The 19,305-nt window shown below is 38.5% G+C and overlaps 1 protein-coding gene across 1 annotated transcript in view; it reads right to left on the minus strand.

Moving 5' to 3' along the window:
* Window positions 1-4,637: 4,637 nt before the first annotated feature.
* The window catches only part of thsd7ba (thrombospondin, type I, domain containing 7Ba), a 186,904-nt gene continuing 172,236 nt past the window's right edge, over window positions 4,638-19,305 (minus strand). The window contains exons 22-29 of the mRNA XM_063499852.1: window positions 17,772-17,917; window positions 17,294-17,462; window positions 13,413-13,586; window positions 9,768-9,863; window positions 8,545-8,627; window positions 7,709-7,904; window positions 7,325-7,412; window positions 4,638-7,034 (exon numbers count right to left, since the gene is read on the minus strand). Coding sequence (XP_063355922.1) covers window positions 6,953-7,034; window positions 7,325-7,412; window positions 7,709-7,904; window positions 8,545-8,627; window positions 9,768-9,863; window positions 13,413-13,586; window positions 17,294-17,462; window positions 17,772-17,917 — 1,034 coding nt within the window. The 3' untranslated portion in view covers window positions 4,638-6,952. The remainder of the gene's footprint in view (window positions 7,035-7,324; window positions 7,413-7,708; window positions 7,905-8,544; window positions 8,628-9,767; window positions 9,864-13,412; window positions 13,587-17,293; window positions 17,463-17,771; window positions 17,918-19,305) is intronic.

The following is a 19,305-nucleotide window of genomic DNA, read 5'->3' on the forward strand; positions in this document are numbered from 1 at the left end:
GGTGTTTAAAGCATGTATTGTATAACCACGTATTTTTCCTATAAAATATAATATTATAATAATAATGGTAATTTATGCATAAGTGTATCCTTAAGTGCAATGCTGTGAGGCCTCAAAGAGGCTGATGTATTACATGGGTTCAAAATGAAAAAGAAATGTCTGGAATGGCACTATCTAGGCAATTAATAACAACTGCATAACTGACTGAGCTAAAGTGAGCTGAACAAGATCATTCTATGGTCAGTGTGACCCCCTGTCTGAGAAGGTGTAGTGATTAGCAGGGGTTAAAGCGGTTCAGAACAATCAGAACAGTTTTCTGGCACTTCCAGTTAAAGAGTAATTAAATCTGATAGGCAGGCTAATGCATATCACTGTTGAATGACTTAATTTTTTGTGTGCTGCAGCCTGTCGTTGCTTCCAGTGATGCCATGGAGATAACAGCTCAGGAATAAGAAAATTAAATATTGGAGCTATATGCCGAATTATGCTAAATTATGTGTTTGGCTTGCAACACAAATTGAAGTTTCTTTCTACTTTCTGCTATGTACCCTGCCTATCACCCTATGGTAGCTGGGATAGGGATAAGCAGAAGAAACTGGAGGGATGGGCTGGTTTTGTGTTACATGAACAGGTTGGATGAAAACATCAAGGGTTTCCTGTTTAGTGTGGGTTATACTGATTAGTTAAAAGTTTACAGTGATGCCTTGTGGTTTGCTGGTTACATCTAGAGTACTGTTACTAGGTTACATCAATTTGTCTTTAAGGTGATGGTGCTCATTAGATTCACTCACTGAATTCTACCTTTTGTACAAGCTGGGGTTTGGAAATCAGCCATATATCATTTTCCCCACATGCAAAATCTCACTTGAACTCCTGGTCATGAGAGTCACGCTATAGCTGGGAAAGAATATACTTTGAAATGAAACTGATGAAAAATATTTGGCCTTGGACAGATTTATAGTGATGCAGATATTGATGAAGCTGATTGGGAATATGCTCAAGTACAGATTGATATGACAAAGAAGAACATGTTTTTGTGGTGTAGTTTATTGCACATTGTGTTGCAGAAAATCTACAATATATCAGAGTAATTTGACTCTGTTGGATGATTTGATCAGTCTGATTATTTCTTATTAAAGTTTTTGTAAAATGTAAAAAAATAAAATAAAAATAAAAAAAATGGTGGAACAGTCTTTCCCAGCAGGTCCTGTTGCTAGGATCCTCCCAAACCATCCCAACATTTGCAGACCATATTATTACTGTCATTAATAAATGGATGATGAAAGCAGCACTTCACCTGCCACATAGTCTTTGGAAAAATCTTTATTTTAGGCCTTAAAAAGCACCTGTAAACTGTAGCTCTGTCACAAGACAACAAAAATGCCTTTTCATCTCTGGCTTCAAATGAAGAGTGTTTAAATCGGAAAACAAGACAAATGAGTTTAACAAGGCTAAGATCAACAACTTGTCAAGAAAGATAGAAGCACTGACTTCATTTCTAATAAAAGAAATCATTTTATTAGAAAATAATAAAGAAGCCCTTCTTTATTGTGTCAGTTGAGTCTCTTACATCATTGTGTCACTTACACAACACAAGGATAGGCGTTGTGTAAGCGAGCGTTGTGTAAGTGGACTCGCTAACACAGCTAATATCCTCGGTTCTTTTATCATCTTGTATTAGCTGTGATCAATTAGTAGAAGTTTAAAAGGCTTGTTTATGAATTCAGGTTGGTAATTGGCACATCTTCAGCACAAGTATAATAACTGTGCATGAGACTAGAAGCCTGTTTATTGTCAGTTTGTTGATTTTTGTTTCTGTGCTGCTGCAGTAGTGAGATGAATGAGATCTAGGATAGAAAGTGCGACATTTATGACGTAATTGTTTCATTTTAGCAGTGATATTTTACAACCTTGGCTCCTTAGCGAGCATCGTGCTTTCACCTATAGACACACATAGCCTAATCATTTTGTTGGTGTGTGTGTCTCAGTTTGCAAATGTCCCAAGAAATCATTGCATTTCACTGGGTTTACTTGACATCATTTACCTCTAAACACTGACTGAGGTGAATTTAAATCAGTACTTCATAATTTTTCCAATGCAGCATAAAAGAAAGTCTTGCATCCTGTTTTTATTTTTTAAAACATTGTGGAAGATTAAAATTTCATCTTGAACTAGATAATGCTGTTAAACGAAAATGAAAAGCACTGACCTTATAACAACAATTTGTCCTTATTTCATAGACTCCATGTGGAAACCAGGATTTTTATTAATTACATAAGCTTGCACCATCTCATCTTTTTGACCTCACAGTTCTCCGTGTTCCAACTTTGCACTCTAAGATCTTAGTGTGCTGGTTCATGTAATCACCAAAAATGGAAGTCAGAAAATTAGTGGGTGGACTGGCATGAAGTCCTTCTCTTCTCCTTCTTGATTAATTAGATACCCAGCCTGCCTAACTGTCAAATTCAGTACCATATATTCATTAGTCTGTCTCACTTTCTCTGTCTTTCTATCCCTAGAAGCCCCAGCAATACACACAGACACACTATTGTGCATTTTGTGCTCTGCGATAAAAGCTTCCTTCAGTTGCTCCCTTGCAACAAGGGGGTTACCACAGCGGGTAGCTCCACATTTTTGATCTGGCAGGGTTTTACGCTGGAAGCTGGATGCCCTTCCAACCCCAAAGGGAATTTGTTTCTCTGGCAGGACTCAACCTTTCACTCGCCAAGTGAACGTGTTAACCACCACACTATCGGAATCATGCGATGCCAGGTCATAGTTAAAAAGAGTTTCAGCTGCTCATCTCTTCAATCTAGCTTTTAATGGTCCTTTGAGCTAAATAGCAATGTCAGCAATAACATGTTAGCAATGATAGCACTGACATTTTTGTGTTCACCATTTCACTTGAATGTGTTACCGTGCAAGGATTTATATATTGGCTCTAAAAAGAAGAAATCTTTAGTTTGCCATTCACTTAGTTATAAGTCAAAGTACTGGATAAAATGCACTTTTGAGTTAGGGGAATGTAGAGAAACTTTTTACTTGGTTGTTCATTGAATCATTTGCTTTGACATTAAACACCATACTACAACTTAGGGGTACACTTTAATATAGCCATCGTTAATAAATGGTTAATCAATTGTCAATTTACCTTCAGTTAATAATTATTTGGGAGGCACAACAGCTGAGATCCAGCCTAACACTGACCCTGAGTTGGATATGTGGAAGAAAACAGATAGATGGCTGGATGTTTACTAATTAATAAACAGTTGGTTTATTACACAGTTGCAACTTTACAATGAGCATCCAGATAATGTTCATAGGTGATGTTGATAACTCTTGTTCTAAAGCATAGTATAGCAGGTAGATGGACACGGAGTGGTAAATCTTCATGGGTTAAGTGAAAACATTAACTTTCTACTGCCACTACATTAAAGCATGGTTGAAAACACACTCGAGACAAATCTATACAATGTAAGTGATTAATTGTTAGTTTCAGTGAAACAGCTGAATCAGGCAGTAGTAGTTTTAAGCTAGCGCCAACATCCCCAACCCCTAAACTTACAAACTGAATAACTTAGTGAAGTCAAAGATAGCTGCCCTTGTATTAAGTCTTCTAAGAAATGTCATAATTTATCAGCTTCAGCAGCACTGGTGATTAATACTGACTGTAGAGGAGTCTCATGCAATTAAATCCTGATCCTGATATAAACCTTGATGGGATTATCCTAAAGGCATGGAGAATACTGGTGGTCAAGAGACCTGTAATGAACACGATCTGAATGCAACTGGCTTCTTGTTTCAATGTCTGCTGGCCGACGATTCCTAATACATTCATAAAATCCCAAAAAGACTTTTTTTTTTCCTGGAAAAAACATTAAAAGACTTATTTTAGAGAGGCTGAACATATCAGAAACTAGATATCTCTAAGAACTGCTTCACTCCTCTGGGCTGCAGATTCACACATAATACATTAGTAATAAATGATAATAAGCATTATCATGGTCATTATTTTAAAGCATTAAGCACTGATGATGCTAAACATTCATTAAGCTCTGCTCTGCCCTGACAAACTGCGGGATACAGCATTTTATTAGAATCAGCCAGCTTTCATATGATAGACAAATAAAATTAATTAAACTAGCCATTTTCATTCCGCTCACAAGCATCCACTGAAATCTGCAAATATGTCTTGAAAGCTACTAAAATGAGATGAATAGAAGATGACAAGATCAGCCCACATCTTTGCCACAGATCAGATGGCCGTGACACAAGCATTTGAATTCAACCTTCTCTTAAACAAAAGTGACAGTCTTAAATAAATGAATTAGATGAGACAAAAGATTTAAACACTGTTTCCTTCACAACCTGCGTGCATCCTGCGGGACTATCAGACTGGGAATCTGACTGGAGGGCAAGATGAATCTTATCAGCAGCTTATCTATTCTAGGCTTTGCCTCTGAGCCTGTATCAGTAATTAGAATTTATCAGGACTCGAAAGTCAAGGAGCCGATGGAGATCACAGGAGAACAAAAGCATCCCTCAAAAAAATATTTAAAAAGGTGCACCAAAGAGGAAAGAAAGCAGTGCTTTGATTTCACATGGTTTCACAATTTATTTGCATTTTTGTCCAGCTCTCCATGTACACACAATAAAAACACAAGCAGCATGATGCTGTAAACAATGGGTGAACATAGTTTTAGTTTTTTGGGACATAACCAGAGAGATGTCTCATCAAATCAGGCTGTTTTTTTTCTTTTAAATACGGTAAATAATTAGTATGTCATGTTTTCAGAAAGGGGTTTCACTTTACTTTTATTCGTTATCTTTGTCATCATTTTCCACATGTTCCTTTTTGTCACTTTATCGGCCAAATATTAGAAACACTATCTAAATTAAACGATTCTGAAATGTTCGGTAAATTGTAAAACAGAATCTCTGCAAAGGCCACTTGGAGAACGTTCTGCCAAAATGGATCTAGCATGCCTACATACAATCAGCTGTTGGAATACAGTCACGTAACAACCGTATTTGCACAACCGTTAAGATTAAAGAGTTCCTGATAAAATACATTCAGGAGGAGGTCGGACAACACAAGACCAAATCTCCAGTTATTCTTGGCAGAACGAGAAACAGCATAAACTCTGATCAGAGCCAAAATTAGCCAATACCAGGAACTTCATTCTCCACTGGGCTGTGTGAATATTGCACAAAAGGTAAAATGTCTCGAATCTACCAAGATGCTATGAGTGGAAATATATTTTTAAAAAAGACAGGGCTAGAAAATAAGACTAGAATAAGAAAATAAGATAAGAAGCTGCCGGATTATTAAATTATGTGCTCATAAATATTTGGTATTTGCTATCTTTTATGTCTTCAGCCCTGTACTCATGATACAAAAACAACAACAACAAAAAAAGACCTTGTATTTGGATGTAACATAAAGCACTAAAATATGACAATTTTTAAATAAATAAAGCGCATCTGCTCTGTTAAAGCACTGTGTGTAATCCAGTGGATAATTCGTCCTCTCTATGCTCCGGTATGTTTTGATGATTAGTCCTTTCTTGCTTTGCATTTAGTGAAAAAGTGTACAGTGCTTAACACATTTATTAGACCACAACCCATAGAAAGGTTCATACCACAACTTGCTTAATTAAACAGTAACGGTAATTACCAAAATAATGTTTTATGTTTCTGTAACAGTTAAATCGACCTGTGTGTGCAAACTTGTTACATGCTGACAAATAATTATCATTGATATCCACGAATTTTCACATTTAGTTTAAAAAAAAAAACAATAAAAAAGACCCCAAACTGCTTGTTATTTATTGATTAAGATGTCAAATTACATTTATTGCCTTGTGTTCCTGAACAGAGAAATTAGTTTTAGTGGTTGAATATTATGCTTCATTAATTTCTGATTTTTTAAATCTAAAAAAATGACTTCTGTTTTTATTTGCCTAATAAATACTTATTTATTATTATTATTCTTTTAATGGAAGGTGGTCTAATAACCTTTAAGCACTGCATATGAGGTATGGTCTTTATCATGCTGGTATTACATACTGTAATTTGCATTATGTGCGATACTGCACTCGTCACCAAAATACTCGGACGTTTTTTGGTTTTGTACAAATTACTTCGCTCTGACTTACTTACTCAATTTTGTCCTCAGTGGTCGAGAATCCTGGGAGAATTAGGGAGGAGAAATTACTGCATCGTTGTATCGTTAAACTCAAGGCAAGCCTGCATTTGGTTTTCACATATACACAACATATGGCATCATCAACAAAACACAATCTGACAGCAAAAACTTGCATTACAATTAAAACACTAGAAAAGTCATCGGAAAGGAAAACGGAATCAGCACTAACGTAGTGCATAGACCATCGTGTTTATTGTCGAAAATTCAAAAAAAGGCTGTTTAGTTTACTCAAAAGGCTTGAGACGTTTCCTTTCACAAAGATCCACCACTGATGAGACAAAGTCAAATACTCCCACCTCTGTGGGTCTTTGAATATCACGAGCGACTGCTGACGAGTCAACCAGGATGTCCCTCGGATTCTTGACACGCACAAAAAAGAAAACAAAAAAACCCCCTTCCAAGATCAACAGCTGTGCATTCATCTTCTTTCGCAGGTTTTAAATAGTGCTTCAACTGTGTGTTCATGTTGCAAGCATTAAAAAAAGAAAAGAAACTAGAGGTCCATGTCTCATTTTTTCACTTTGATCAGCTTTGGTTCCTCTTCTTTGAGGAAGCGAGTGGCTCTAGCGAGATTTGTTACCCTTCAGCAGCAAATCATGTGTGATCGTTGCTATTCGCTGATCTATTTGAGACATTGCAAAAACCGAGCAAACAGTAAGTGACGGATGTGCTTCCTAACAATCTGAACACAGGCAGCAGGCTGCCTGATGCCGAGCGTGTCCTTGTGAGGTATAGCAGCCTGGTTACATATCCATGTCACCATCATAGGCCAGGGTCAAGGGCTTCTGCGGTGGGGGAGACGTCTTAGTGGTTTTGGATGGCTTACTGAAAAAAAAAAAAGGACAGACAAGAAAGAAAAGCTAAGAGTTCATGTGGCTTAGTAGCACAAGGCAGCCCAACTTGATTTCAGTCCTTACAAAGAATTCCATTATCTGATAACAGCAACACAGCAGACAAAGTATAGAGTAGACTATAACTCATACTTGGCAGGGTTCTGTTCAAGGAAAGACACTTGCTTTCCTTCTTGATGTTCTCCATTCTCATACAGAATGCGCACAAACCACAATGAATCTTTTGTTTCTGAGACTGAACACCGAGTAGAAAACGGTACATACCAGACCAGGAACGATAACGCTATAATGAAGAGTATTAAGATGAATCCAACAGCAGTCACGGCGTAAACCCACAGCTTTACTCTTCCATCTGTGCAATCAGAAAGCAGTTTTTAATAGAAAGTTTTAAATATATGTAAGTCTACATCTATTTTATGAATATCTTTTAGAACTTTTTCCTCACTGCTCAGAATAAATAAGTAGGTTTAGTCTTGACTACAGTTTTAGGCATTTAAAGTCTATTGAACATTGTCTTTCTTGTAATTTATAATTAATCGTGTAAAAACATGGACCTAAATTCCTCCCCCGTTCCGGTGAGCAACAAAGTCAGGTTCAAAGGTCGTAGCAGTACTGGTTGGTCTGCACACATGATTTCCATTTCAGTACCTGGGCCAACAGGCCGTAGGGTCCACTCGTTGTAGAGGTCTTTGGCCTTAGACGGCCCAGGTTTTAATCTGCCAGAGTTAGTTTTCACATCTGCTTTCTTATTGTTGTCCACCCCCGGAGTTCTGGTGCAGTAGTCCAAGAAACCGTGAGTGGTCATCACCTCAGTGTAACCCTTCTCACACCCACACACTCCACTCTGCATGAGGGGGAAAGAAGCCCAGAAGAACATCATTTACAGCGAGCTGACGATGACTGCAGATGTTGCTTTCCAATTCCTGCAAAGCACTGCTGACAAATGGGCTGCCACACATTTGGACCGTTCTGTTTTACTCCACAAAATATTTCTCACTCTAAACACAGGTTTACTTTTTCCAGCACTAAATTGTTCTCGTCGGGGGGTAGATTACACCGCTTCCCAGATCTGGAAACGGATAACAATGCGCCCCGTCAGGCTAAAAACAGGCACCCTGAACCAAATGCAACACGTGATTTCACAGCGTTGCATTTGTGGGTGCAGTAACACGGGGGTACTCTAAGGGGCAGTAAAACTTCAAGCTAAATCTATTATTTGTCATTTTCATGCTGCTTGTGTGCAGTCCCCCCACCTAATAGGTGTAGTCTCTAACTGACATGGAGCCCACGTTCATTGGTATTAATCTGATTATTCTTTAATGGCCTGTTCTGCCAAATTAAAAATGTCATCTGTCAAAATCCATTTAACTCCCCACCGAAAACGTGGGGGCAGTAAAAAAAAATAAAACAGCAAAAAAAAAAAAAAAAAACACAGTGAGAATTACAGAGATCACAGCTGCCTGATCAAAGTGCAATGGTCTTACCGGCGTGCAGTGTGAGAACGGTTTTGTGCACGGAGGATGACAGTGTCTTAGCGTGGTGGGCCTTTTTTGTGGGAAACACCCCCCTGGAGAAAGACAGTGTGTTCTTATTTCTGTTCCTTTACCTATTGATTGCTAAATTAATGTACTGTCACACCAGATTAATGGGCTCAGTTGCCTATCAGAGCCCCCCATCAGTCTGTGAACATTTTAATTCCAACATGGAAAATTGCATGTCAAAATATCAAAGAGTAATGCCTTAGGTTGTTGCCTTCTTTGCAGAGGGAGGTTATTCCTTCTGGGCTCATATTTGCCAAAAACACTTCCTAGCAGTGATAAGATCACATTCAACCACTATTTACAGCACATCAAGCTCGCCTAAAGCTTTCATTCCCCCAATACCATTACCTTTGTTCTCGTTCTCTACGCCTGCTTTACTTCCCACAAATACAAATGCACGTTTATATTTATATGGATTGAAAGCCTCGCAGCTCGGAGTCTGGCTTATTGATTACTTATGTTAAGAGGTAGAAATCAATGGAGGCTCCACTGAGACTAGGTAGATCAAATAAGGTGTTAAATTCAACTAGAACACTATACTAAAGCCATGCTTTTTCTCTGAGTGTGTATTTATACGCATGTGAAAGAAACATGTGTTCCAGTGGAAGACTGTGAAGTACTATCAGATGTTTTTGAGAGGGGGTAAAATAGCTAATCATAATTGTTACAGGATGTAACCCATGGACAGCATATTATTATTATAAACTCAAATGATTAACAAAGGCAAAAAGACATCGTATCCGATTTTGTATCGAGCCTTCTCAGATCTTTTCCAACGTCTCGTTTCCAATTATCTCGTGAACCAACAAGAAAATCGTGATCTAAATTTATTTCTGAACCACCTGCTAAAGCCACCTCTGCTAATATTACCAGTGTAATAGCTTTCTTAGATGAATGAAAGCAGATTCACTTACTGTCATGGCAACGCTTACAAATTTCTTTTTGAGCGATCAAATTATCTGATATTGTAGCACATATCCGTGTGATCCAGACTGAATTGAAAAATGATTCAGTTCAGCATGGGGGAACAAAAACAGAACTGGGGCACTTTTAGCTGCAGCCTGCATTAATATGATTTATATTTATACAAGAACATGTCTGCGTTTTCCCAGGAGCGATTCTGTTTGACCCATCTAAGGTGGCCGGAAGACGCAGCGACTGTTCACCTGTAACATTGACGCCGTCTGAGCGCTGACACCATACTCTTCTCTCGTTGTTGCTCCATCCTCCTGTCCTCCACTGGTAACTGTGGCATTTTCCTCCTGTTGCAACAGCAGAGAGGCAGAGACGACGCTCATTAGCAGTTTGTGTTGGCCAAGTAGACCTGTCGTCAGGCCAAGATTGACGTTAACTACCACTCCTTTCTGCAACTTCATTATGGTAAGACATATTACGGTTTTAGTTTGGGAAGAAAATGCACCTTTGTAACTGAAGCAGTGTGCTGTGAGACAAAGGTGGTGAAAATGATCTCAAAATTGGTTGGAAATGTCTGAAAAATGCCATTTTTTGTTTGTTTTTTTGCAGGAAAGCTCATATTTTCCCAGAGGAAGCTACAGGGGAAGATTGATTTAAAGAGAGAAACAGTGAAAGGCACTTGAGCTTCATGTATTAAAGAAAATGTTCAGTGCTAAGATATGGGACAAACAATTAAAAACACTAAAGGAAAGGAAATAAAGAACAAGGTTAGGATCATTTATATATTCGCTGTAGCCCACAATTACCCTGTTATGGTTTCAAAAACAGCTAATTAATAGAAAAACAATCAAGAGGCAAAATAGTTTGTGGACAATATATGTATATATATATATATATATATATATATATATATATATATATATATATATATATATATACAAATATATATAAAATCTGTGATGTGGGGGGTCTTTATCCTTCGGTCTTCTATCCTCTACCAGGCCTGGAAACTTGATCCTAGCTTGTTCATTCTCAACCACCCTAGGGGGCGTATCCCATTTTCACCTCAGGACTTCCAGGTCATACTTGGCACAGATGTTCCTTAATACTATGCCAGACACTTGGTTATAGCATTCCACGTATGCCCTGCCTGTTAGCATCTTGTTCTCTAATGTGTGCCTTTCTGTTGTTTTCGTATATGTTTCTCTTCTTTTGTCTATATGCCCCTTGATCGTTTATATTTCTCCTGTTTGCTATTTATTCCTGCTGTCTACTAATTATATTTTATTTTGGGACAGCTGGTGTGGAGCACCCACAAATTCATTTTACATGTACAATGACAATAAAGGGACATTCTATTCTATTCTATTGCACCCTGCTGCTATGAGCAGGATTATCTCACAGGCATCTTCACGCAGCCTGCACCTGGTGTGGTAGAGCCTGGCTTTTATGGATCTTGTGCTTTGGGCTTGTTCGTGTGCTGCCATGATTAGTGCCTCTGTGCTATCTTTCAGTCCAGCTTTGTCCAGATTTTTTATATATATGTACACATATATGTATATATAAATATATATTAACTCAAACTCAGAGCTAAGTCACAAAGGTCTCTTGTGAAACACACATATCTCCAATTTGTGAGTCAATAATCAGTCAAATGCATTGACCTCCATGTTTCATCAAATATTGGATAAGTGGAATAACAGTTCTGACTCTTCTATGGTTCAAATGCTGACTGTTTAATCATAGCCTTTTTGTTGCAATTTGTAATTTTGAAGTGCTAACCTCCCGTGACACAGTCTCAATGAGAACTTTGCAATTACAATCACCAGACTGCCATCTACAGCACAGATACCCATTTAGAAACCATTTGTAGTATCACCTTTTAGCCTTTTACCTTGAACAGAAAGGCCTATAAGAGTTCTGTCACATATACAGAATCATATAAAAATCTGTCTGTCTCTTATGAGAAGACATAAAGTTTAGTGAATGTTAAACAGAAGGCAATATTCATGTCACTGATCCATTTCAGGGATAAGAAGCTTTTGTTTTTAATACCGAGTGTTGAAAATTGTAACAGATTCACTGTGTGCAGAAGGAAAAAAAGCAGTTTTTCTCAGAGTAAATGATGACCTTCCATGTCGCCATGGTGTTAATCTTCTCTTACATTTATTTATTTATCTGTAGATTTATGAAGACAATAAAGGTCAACTTGAAAGCCAGTGAAAGAGAAACAGCTTGAGTGGTTCAAAGGTTCGGGGGCATGTTTTTCAGCTTCTCGGTTACAGTTTAAAACCTGCAATAACTGATTTTTAATGCCTTTTTAAGGACCATAGACACCAGCTGTTAAAGCAACACAGACATAGTGCAACATGCTGGGAGGTAGGGTGGTGGTGGAAGCACAAACACACACAACTTTTGACTAGGAGACCATTAATTAAAAGGAGCCTACAGTATATGCTCATTTCCAGCTTCATATTTATTTCCTTGCAGTATTCTAGAGTAACTTTGCATAGTTTATGGTTCAAAAGCAGGAAGCCAACCTTCTTGTGATTGGCTGCCCCTCACAGACAGAAGGTGGGTGGGGCTCCTGTGTTCACATCCAGAGGTCTGGGCGTGAGGTGGCACTATTAAGGATGGCTTCCATTTGAATCTGAGTTACCAGTTTAACTGAGTTACCAGTTAAGATTTTTAACAGGAAAGCCATTTCAGGTGAGATTTTCAACTCAGAACTCAAAAGGTCAGAGGAGCCCCGGCAACCCAGACTCAAAGATCGAGGATTGCTGCTGTGAGCATAAAGATCAGTAAAACCATAAAACATTTTAATCTGTGCTGCCACTGTTTGATACTTTGTTACTTACTAAATAAGACATATGCAGAGAATTGATCAGATTCTATCTATGAACATGCTGCAATGGTGTTAAATAAAAATAATAATTTTAAAAAAGCACTGCACTGTGTTGCTAGTGTTGCATGACTGGCTCCACCTTGCTAAAGCAAAACAAATCCCGTTGTTGTTTGCTTTCCCGACTTTACCAGGGAAACGCCCTTAGCTCGAGAGTTGCGTCACTCCCTACAAAATCTCACTTCCCACGTCTAAAAGTTATGATATTAATGTAAACATGCACTTATTTGCACAGCTGCTAGAGGTCTAACTTTTAAAATTTAACAATAGGATGTAACAGAAGCTGGCACAAATGACTTATTTTCTCAGGGCGGACAGTCTTTATTACCTTGCTAATGTTAAATGAGAATATTTACTCTATTTTTAGGTGTGGCGATCATGAGCTCTGTAATTGCTAGAGCAAATGCTGACTTTGTCTGTTTAGTCCTGACAAGAGAGATTGCAACATGCTCATTAAACAGGAGGAGGCTGGAGTCCTAAAGGGCAAAACACTTTTCCAACACATCAAGCCAACACCGGGCACTCAGCTGAACTGCAGTACAAACCTGAGAATTTAGCCACAAATTTTTAGGTCACCCCTCAGAAAAGGAGGAAAAAAGGATTTGAGAGCAAACTTCAAAATCTGGAGTTGGAGTTTTATACGACACTATAGCACAATATTATTTTTTAACAATAGTTGTAGTGGAAAGAAAATATTTCTGCAGTATTAATTAATTAATTTTCGCTGACCAATGTTAATTCATTGCACACGTGAGCTGCTGTGGAGAGGGAAGCATTGGTGATATATGGCAGCTGTTCTGAATGTTCTTCGCTCAATCCTTTACAAAGTAGTTGTTACCAAACTGCTAGTATTTGGTGCATTTAACTGAACAATTATTGTGCATTTTGGTTAACAGTCAGTGTCAGGAAGAAAGAAGAAAGTGGTCTTTTGCCTGACACTGGCGACCTGATGCTGGTATGACTTTGCATGGAAAATGCATGGCATCCCGAGTACCTTTACAGGGCTGGGTCTCAAAGACTTGATGAGGGCAGCTGTCCTGATTCTCCATGTCTTGAATAATCACGGCTCTGGAGCGCGCTTGGCGACCGGTGGTTTCAAAGCTCCGCCCCTCCAGGCAGGTCAACTGGCACGAGCTCCAAGACGACCACTCAGTCAAATGGCAGTCTCCTGAGGGGAAAAAAAGACAGTAAAACATCAGTGATAGCACAACTTGGTCAATAACACTGTCAGACTCTCCTTTCAGATACTTGCGGGTGGTTTATATTCAGCTTGCCAACACTATTTCAGGGATCGTTTTATTGGCTCCCCTGCTAGCTCCTGGAACATTAAAAAGAGATCGAAAACAACTTCAGCACACATCTGCGGCTGATAATGTAACAAATGCACAAACAAATTACTCAGACAGCCCAGTGGGTATTCAGAAGTAATAGACCAACCAGAGTTATAAATTATACAATACAAGCTATAACTCCAAGCTGGACTGTAAAGGTAAAACCCAATACTGAAACGTGTCTCAAAGGAGATGGAAAATTCATTTGGTTTAGTTTGGAAATTTTTTTTAAAGGATAAAGGTTGTTTGGTTTTGGAATGTCAAACACAAATATCTTTTGTATTTCTTGATAGGGTCACATTGTAGTGATAATATCACCCACAGCCTCAGCTACTCAGCCAGAACAACCCTCTGATTCTTTGCCCTGAACACCCATTAGTGACTGTCTGTGGATTGGAGCATCTCATTATCTTTCATCTTTATATGGATACAGTCTATCAGCTCTTCACTCATGCTGCTAGAACCCTGGAAACACGCTGTGGCAATAGCTACAGTATACAGCAAACACACACATACACACACACATCGATCACAAGCATGTCAACAACTCCTCCTCTGGCCCCTACTCTGCGTCTGCCACCATCACATCAACACTTACATGAACACATACACACACATCTGCTCTTGCCATCAAACACTCCTGATCCCGAGCCAAGACTCAGAGCAAAGGCGGTTTGAGTGATGAATCAAGGAGAGGATCAGAGGAGAGTGAGAGGCATATGAACAAAAGCAAGCACTGCTCGCTCTCTTCAAAGCAAAAATTAACAAAAGCCATACATGGAAGTAGCCATGCATAAGGAGGTCATTTTTTGAGGGGTGTTGATTTTACCATAGTGACTCTCTCTTTAAAAAGAAAAAACAGAGAGAAAATCAAATATATTCTATAGTGTTTGTTCAGCTAGCATATGCCTAAAGACAGTAATGCTTCATTATAGACTCTCAGGGTGGAAAAGCAGACAGTGACAAGTGAAGCAGGTCAAAACTGTCAGCTCGCCAGTAACTCTCATGGTTAAGGCAAATTCTACATTCACACTGTGGCCTAAATAAAAAAAAAACACGAGTTGAATGTCAGTTAACAATGACATACTGTCTATCAGTTGCTATAGTGATTTTTACAACAATGAGCTTAACCACTTTCTATGCACAGACCCAATTAAAAATCATGACAAAGGTTCATTGTAGGGGTTCCAGATATCCTCACCAAAATAACAAACTAACAGCACGTCGTGCAAAAAGTCTACTATATTGGTGTTTACATTTTCCTTTTGAATTAATACATGCAGTGTTAATTTACTACAGACAACAAGGTTGAAAAGCTGCAGCATGCCTTAATTTCGAAAAAGTCTGCCAGAAAATTTGCATAAATTGATTTCGTTTAAAACAAGTTTTTGCATTTTAGGCTGCTGAGATAGAGCACACAGCAGTGCCAAGATTCACCATCACTTCTTATTTTTATGTTTGTTTGTTTTTTGCTACATTACAGCTACAGACAGTTACTCTACCAACACTGGTGCTCTGCTATCGTTATCCATCACAGAAGTGACCAACATTTGGTCTGATGTGCACTGCAAACACAGCACACTGACACAGGGACATTTACTGTACTGAACAATGCAGTCTGGAGTCTCCAAAACATCACCTCACACTTTAGTGTAGATACACATGGTATAAGCAGAGGTATATTCATTTTTAAAGTAATGCAGTCCAGTAATGGGATTTGTCTAAGACTGAAACGTCAGCTGACAAACTTCTCTTTGATTGGACAGAAATCATAACTTAAAAAAAAATAACTCGATACAGTTGAACAAGTTCACAAGCTATGGCTAGCATTAGTCCAAGATACAGAATTATTTCATCACAATGATGTCAGAAATGATAAAGACACAAAGCAGTTATATTTGAAAAAAGATGAAAAATATATGCTCATGATGAATTGATGCCAGCAACGGGGGAGACCAGTTACTGTACTTTTCACAAGGTTTTTTTTCCCTCATACTTACTTGATGAATGATAAAGTTCAGGTACTCAACAGTTTGCAGACTTCTTTGTCAGAGACAATGCTGTTTTTTCAATAAACAACAGGTTTACAGAGCCATACTACGGTACTATGATATAGCTAGAATGGGGTTTGGCATAGTCTTTCTAAAATAAGCAATGCCTTCTCTTAAAATTATGTTGGCTAGATGTTGTTCAGAAATCGCTATATACCATTCAGCAATAACATGGGCGTAACTTTGTGCTGAACATTGGGGGGGTCAAGATCTCTGTCTAAATAAATAAATACATCTGGGTAAATTCCCAGATGATTAAACATGCAACTATATTGCTGTTAATAACTGAAATGAGTAAAGAAAATCAACAGCCTATTTATGCAAGATAATTCATAATTTTATTGAGGGGGTTCTATTGGCTGGATCTGATTATTGGGGGGGGGGGGGGGAATGTCAGAACCCCCCTAAGCCCCCTGGAAATTACGCCCCTGAGCAAAGGGGCCTTCAAAGGTGTGCAAATGACCCATGCATGTGTGCACTATAGTATGTATTTCAAACCTGTTGAATTACATGCTATAGAATTACAACTGGTACAGATTTTTTTATTCAGTACTAGTACCATAAAATATTATTTTTTTATCATCCTTGTACATACAAATGTTTTTTTTCTTGATTTTAGATGTGCAAAGTAATAAAATCCCCCTAAATCCATTTACATTGGAAAAATAGTCTTAAATGATTAAATTAGATGGGTTATTTTTTTAGAACCACACAACTTCTTCAGGTTTTTGTCGCCCATGTGTCAACATCATTTGAAGCTTGTGTTAAACTCAAAGCGACTCAGCGTACAAACTGTTATGGAAATAGGATAAAACAATTTTTTTCCTTATATTTTACATACACTGAGTTTGCAGTAAACACTAAATGTATTGAAAATGCACTTTCATTCTCCTAATAATTGTTTTTTTATTGGAAAATTATTACATTCACATTTGAACAAGCTTTCCGTGCGCAGAATTCCCATAGGCATTAAACTGCTGTGATAAGCTCTGGGATTGTTCTCAGCTATGTGATCTGCTAAATGCTTCAATTAGCAGATGATGGTTTTTCATGCCTTACGGAGTCATGTATTGTTACATAATGCAGTGCAAAGAAATAAAGTGTTCTCAGGTTATTGATTGTAAAATATGTCTCTTTCATAGTTACTGAGCTCAGGCTCTGTACCGCTACTGTACAGGACGAAACCAGATAATGTAGAGCTACAAGGGTCATTAGTAAAGCTATGACTTTTATTGATTCTGCAATTATTTAGTGGCTGAAAATGTCAGCCAATTGGAAAAAGGGACAATTTATTGGCAGATCCTAGCAAATGAATTTCTGTCAAAAACAAGATTATTGACTGTGTTGTTAGATGGATTAAATGATTATGTAATTGTTTGGTGAATATAAAAGGACTACAGTAATTTAAAAAAATCACTCAGTCATGTAATTTTGACATATTTGTGTAAAACTATCAAATCCAGTATATCCACTATGTTTAAATGCAGCTTTACCGGGGCAGGGGACGAAACAGGGCTGCTCCATCTCTTGTTGGATACGCTGCCTAAGTACGTCTCCACAAAGTTCCTCCTTCACTGGCTGACGAGGAGACTCATGCCAGTTTCCCCAGTGGACAACGCATGATAGGTTTCTTCTCCGAAGCCCCTCACCACATGCTGCGCCCTGCAGAGACACAAAAATTCGACATTAATAAACATTTGCAAAGGTTTCCTTAATTTTATTTAAACCTATTTGTATATCGTTTTCTGTTGAAGCACTGCAGCAGGCTGGCGATAAGTCCAAATTAGAAAGCTGAATGTGAGATACTCCTTTAAAACTATGACAGAAGCAACAGCTACTGCAGCATATTCTTGAACTACACATATTAGACAAATGTGATGCTGAAAGTCTGCAGACCACAGGAAACACAAAAAGCTGTTAGGCAGTACAGTGCAAAGAACATCAACATATAGGCAGAAAAACCTGTCATACCGCTACTGTGCATGGGGACCAGTCACTCAGCACCCACATGTAGCAAGGCCTTATGGGGCATAGTTTGGTCTGGATGAGCTGGTTGGGACAGGGGCGACCCTCCTCTTGAGCATCCTGAAGGATTCTCCGACTGCGCACAGACTGACCTACACAACACAAGGCAAACATGCAAATGTAACAATAAACCGAGCAGAGTACATTTGCATTGGATGCCTGCCTTTTATTTCCTTTTTTCCATTAATTGCTAAAACACAGTAACAACACAGTGGGACTGATCCTCTTAGTTCAGCTCATACTCTCAATTGCTTTGAGAGAGACAAAAATGGATCACTACACAAACATAAGGCTCCATAAAACAACTGTTAATACAATGAGTGGCTGAAATGAGAGATGATGATTCATTTAGTAGTGAAAATAGGCTGTGCCTGCTCTTTAGCTCACGAAATATTTTCAACACGACAAAGAGGAATTAGTGTAACAGCACTATACATCTGTGTCACTGTGCCACTTTATGCTCAGATTTTGCAGTTTCCAACAAAAGTGCTTCATTCAAGTGAGCCATTAATAATGTGTGAAAGGAAAAGTTTGCTAAATGCCAGCAGGAAAAAAAGCAGCTTGTGCCTGGGTCCTGTAAGCCTCCATGAGCCATCCAGTTGGCAGAAGTTGTGCGTGCGCGTGTGTGTGTATGTAATGCCAGGAGAGATGCCGAGCTCCGAGAGCCGCAGGAAGACGCAGCAAAAAGGACATCCGGCTCTGCCATCTCAAAAATCAAACCAAAAACATTAATGCTCCCATGGCATCCTGACAAAACAAGATCCTTGCGTCGTCTGACACAGATACGACACAAATCCCTCATCGAGGCAGAGAAATGCGTTTCACAATGTGTGAGAATGAAGTGATAGTAGCAGAAAGAGTCACAGCAATAGTGACTGAGCTGTGAAAGAAAGGGTTTTGAGTTTAAATCCCCAGATGAAAGCCTGGGCTAGTGTGAGCTCATTGGGATACGGGGTTAACTGCAAGTAGAAAGTCAGCGAGTGACAAATTAAAATTAATAAACATAAGAAGAAGACAGTGTCGACTCTCTCCAATTAACAGAATAACACGCATTCTCTTTGGGAGATTGACTTCGGGAAGCTGAAGCAACAACGTATGCATTCAGGTTAAATCATTAACTTTTGTATATTGCATGAGGTTATCACATGACTTGCACAAAGTGATACCAAGCGTGTCACTGGTTGGGGATTACCGGCTGCATGTTTGCACTCACGCAGCGGTATGGCTATATATTTTATTTAGGAACACTGAATCATTTATGGCGTCCATAAGTGTGAGCTATGTGAAATGTTCATTAAATGGACTGCATCTATTGTTAAAACATAATGTCACAAAGGAAGTTTCCAGTCTTAATTAAAAAATAAATAAATAAATAAACTTGGTGCATAATATAAAACAAAGAGGAAATAGTAATGTATACATTATTGAAAAAAAACCACAACCTGTGCACAGTTTCCCTGCATAATAAGGCATTGGATTA

This window comes from Pelmatolapia mariae, linkage group LG16_19 (genome assembly GCF_036321145.2).
Source record: "Pelmatolapia mariae isolate MD_Pm_ZW linkage group LG16_19, Pm_UMD_F_2, whole genome shotgun sequence".
In the NCBI taxonomy this organism is placed as follows: Eukaryota; Metazoa; Chordata; class Actinopteri; order Cichliformes; family Cichlidae; genus Pelmatolapia; species Pelmatolapia mariae.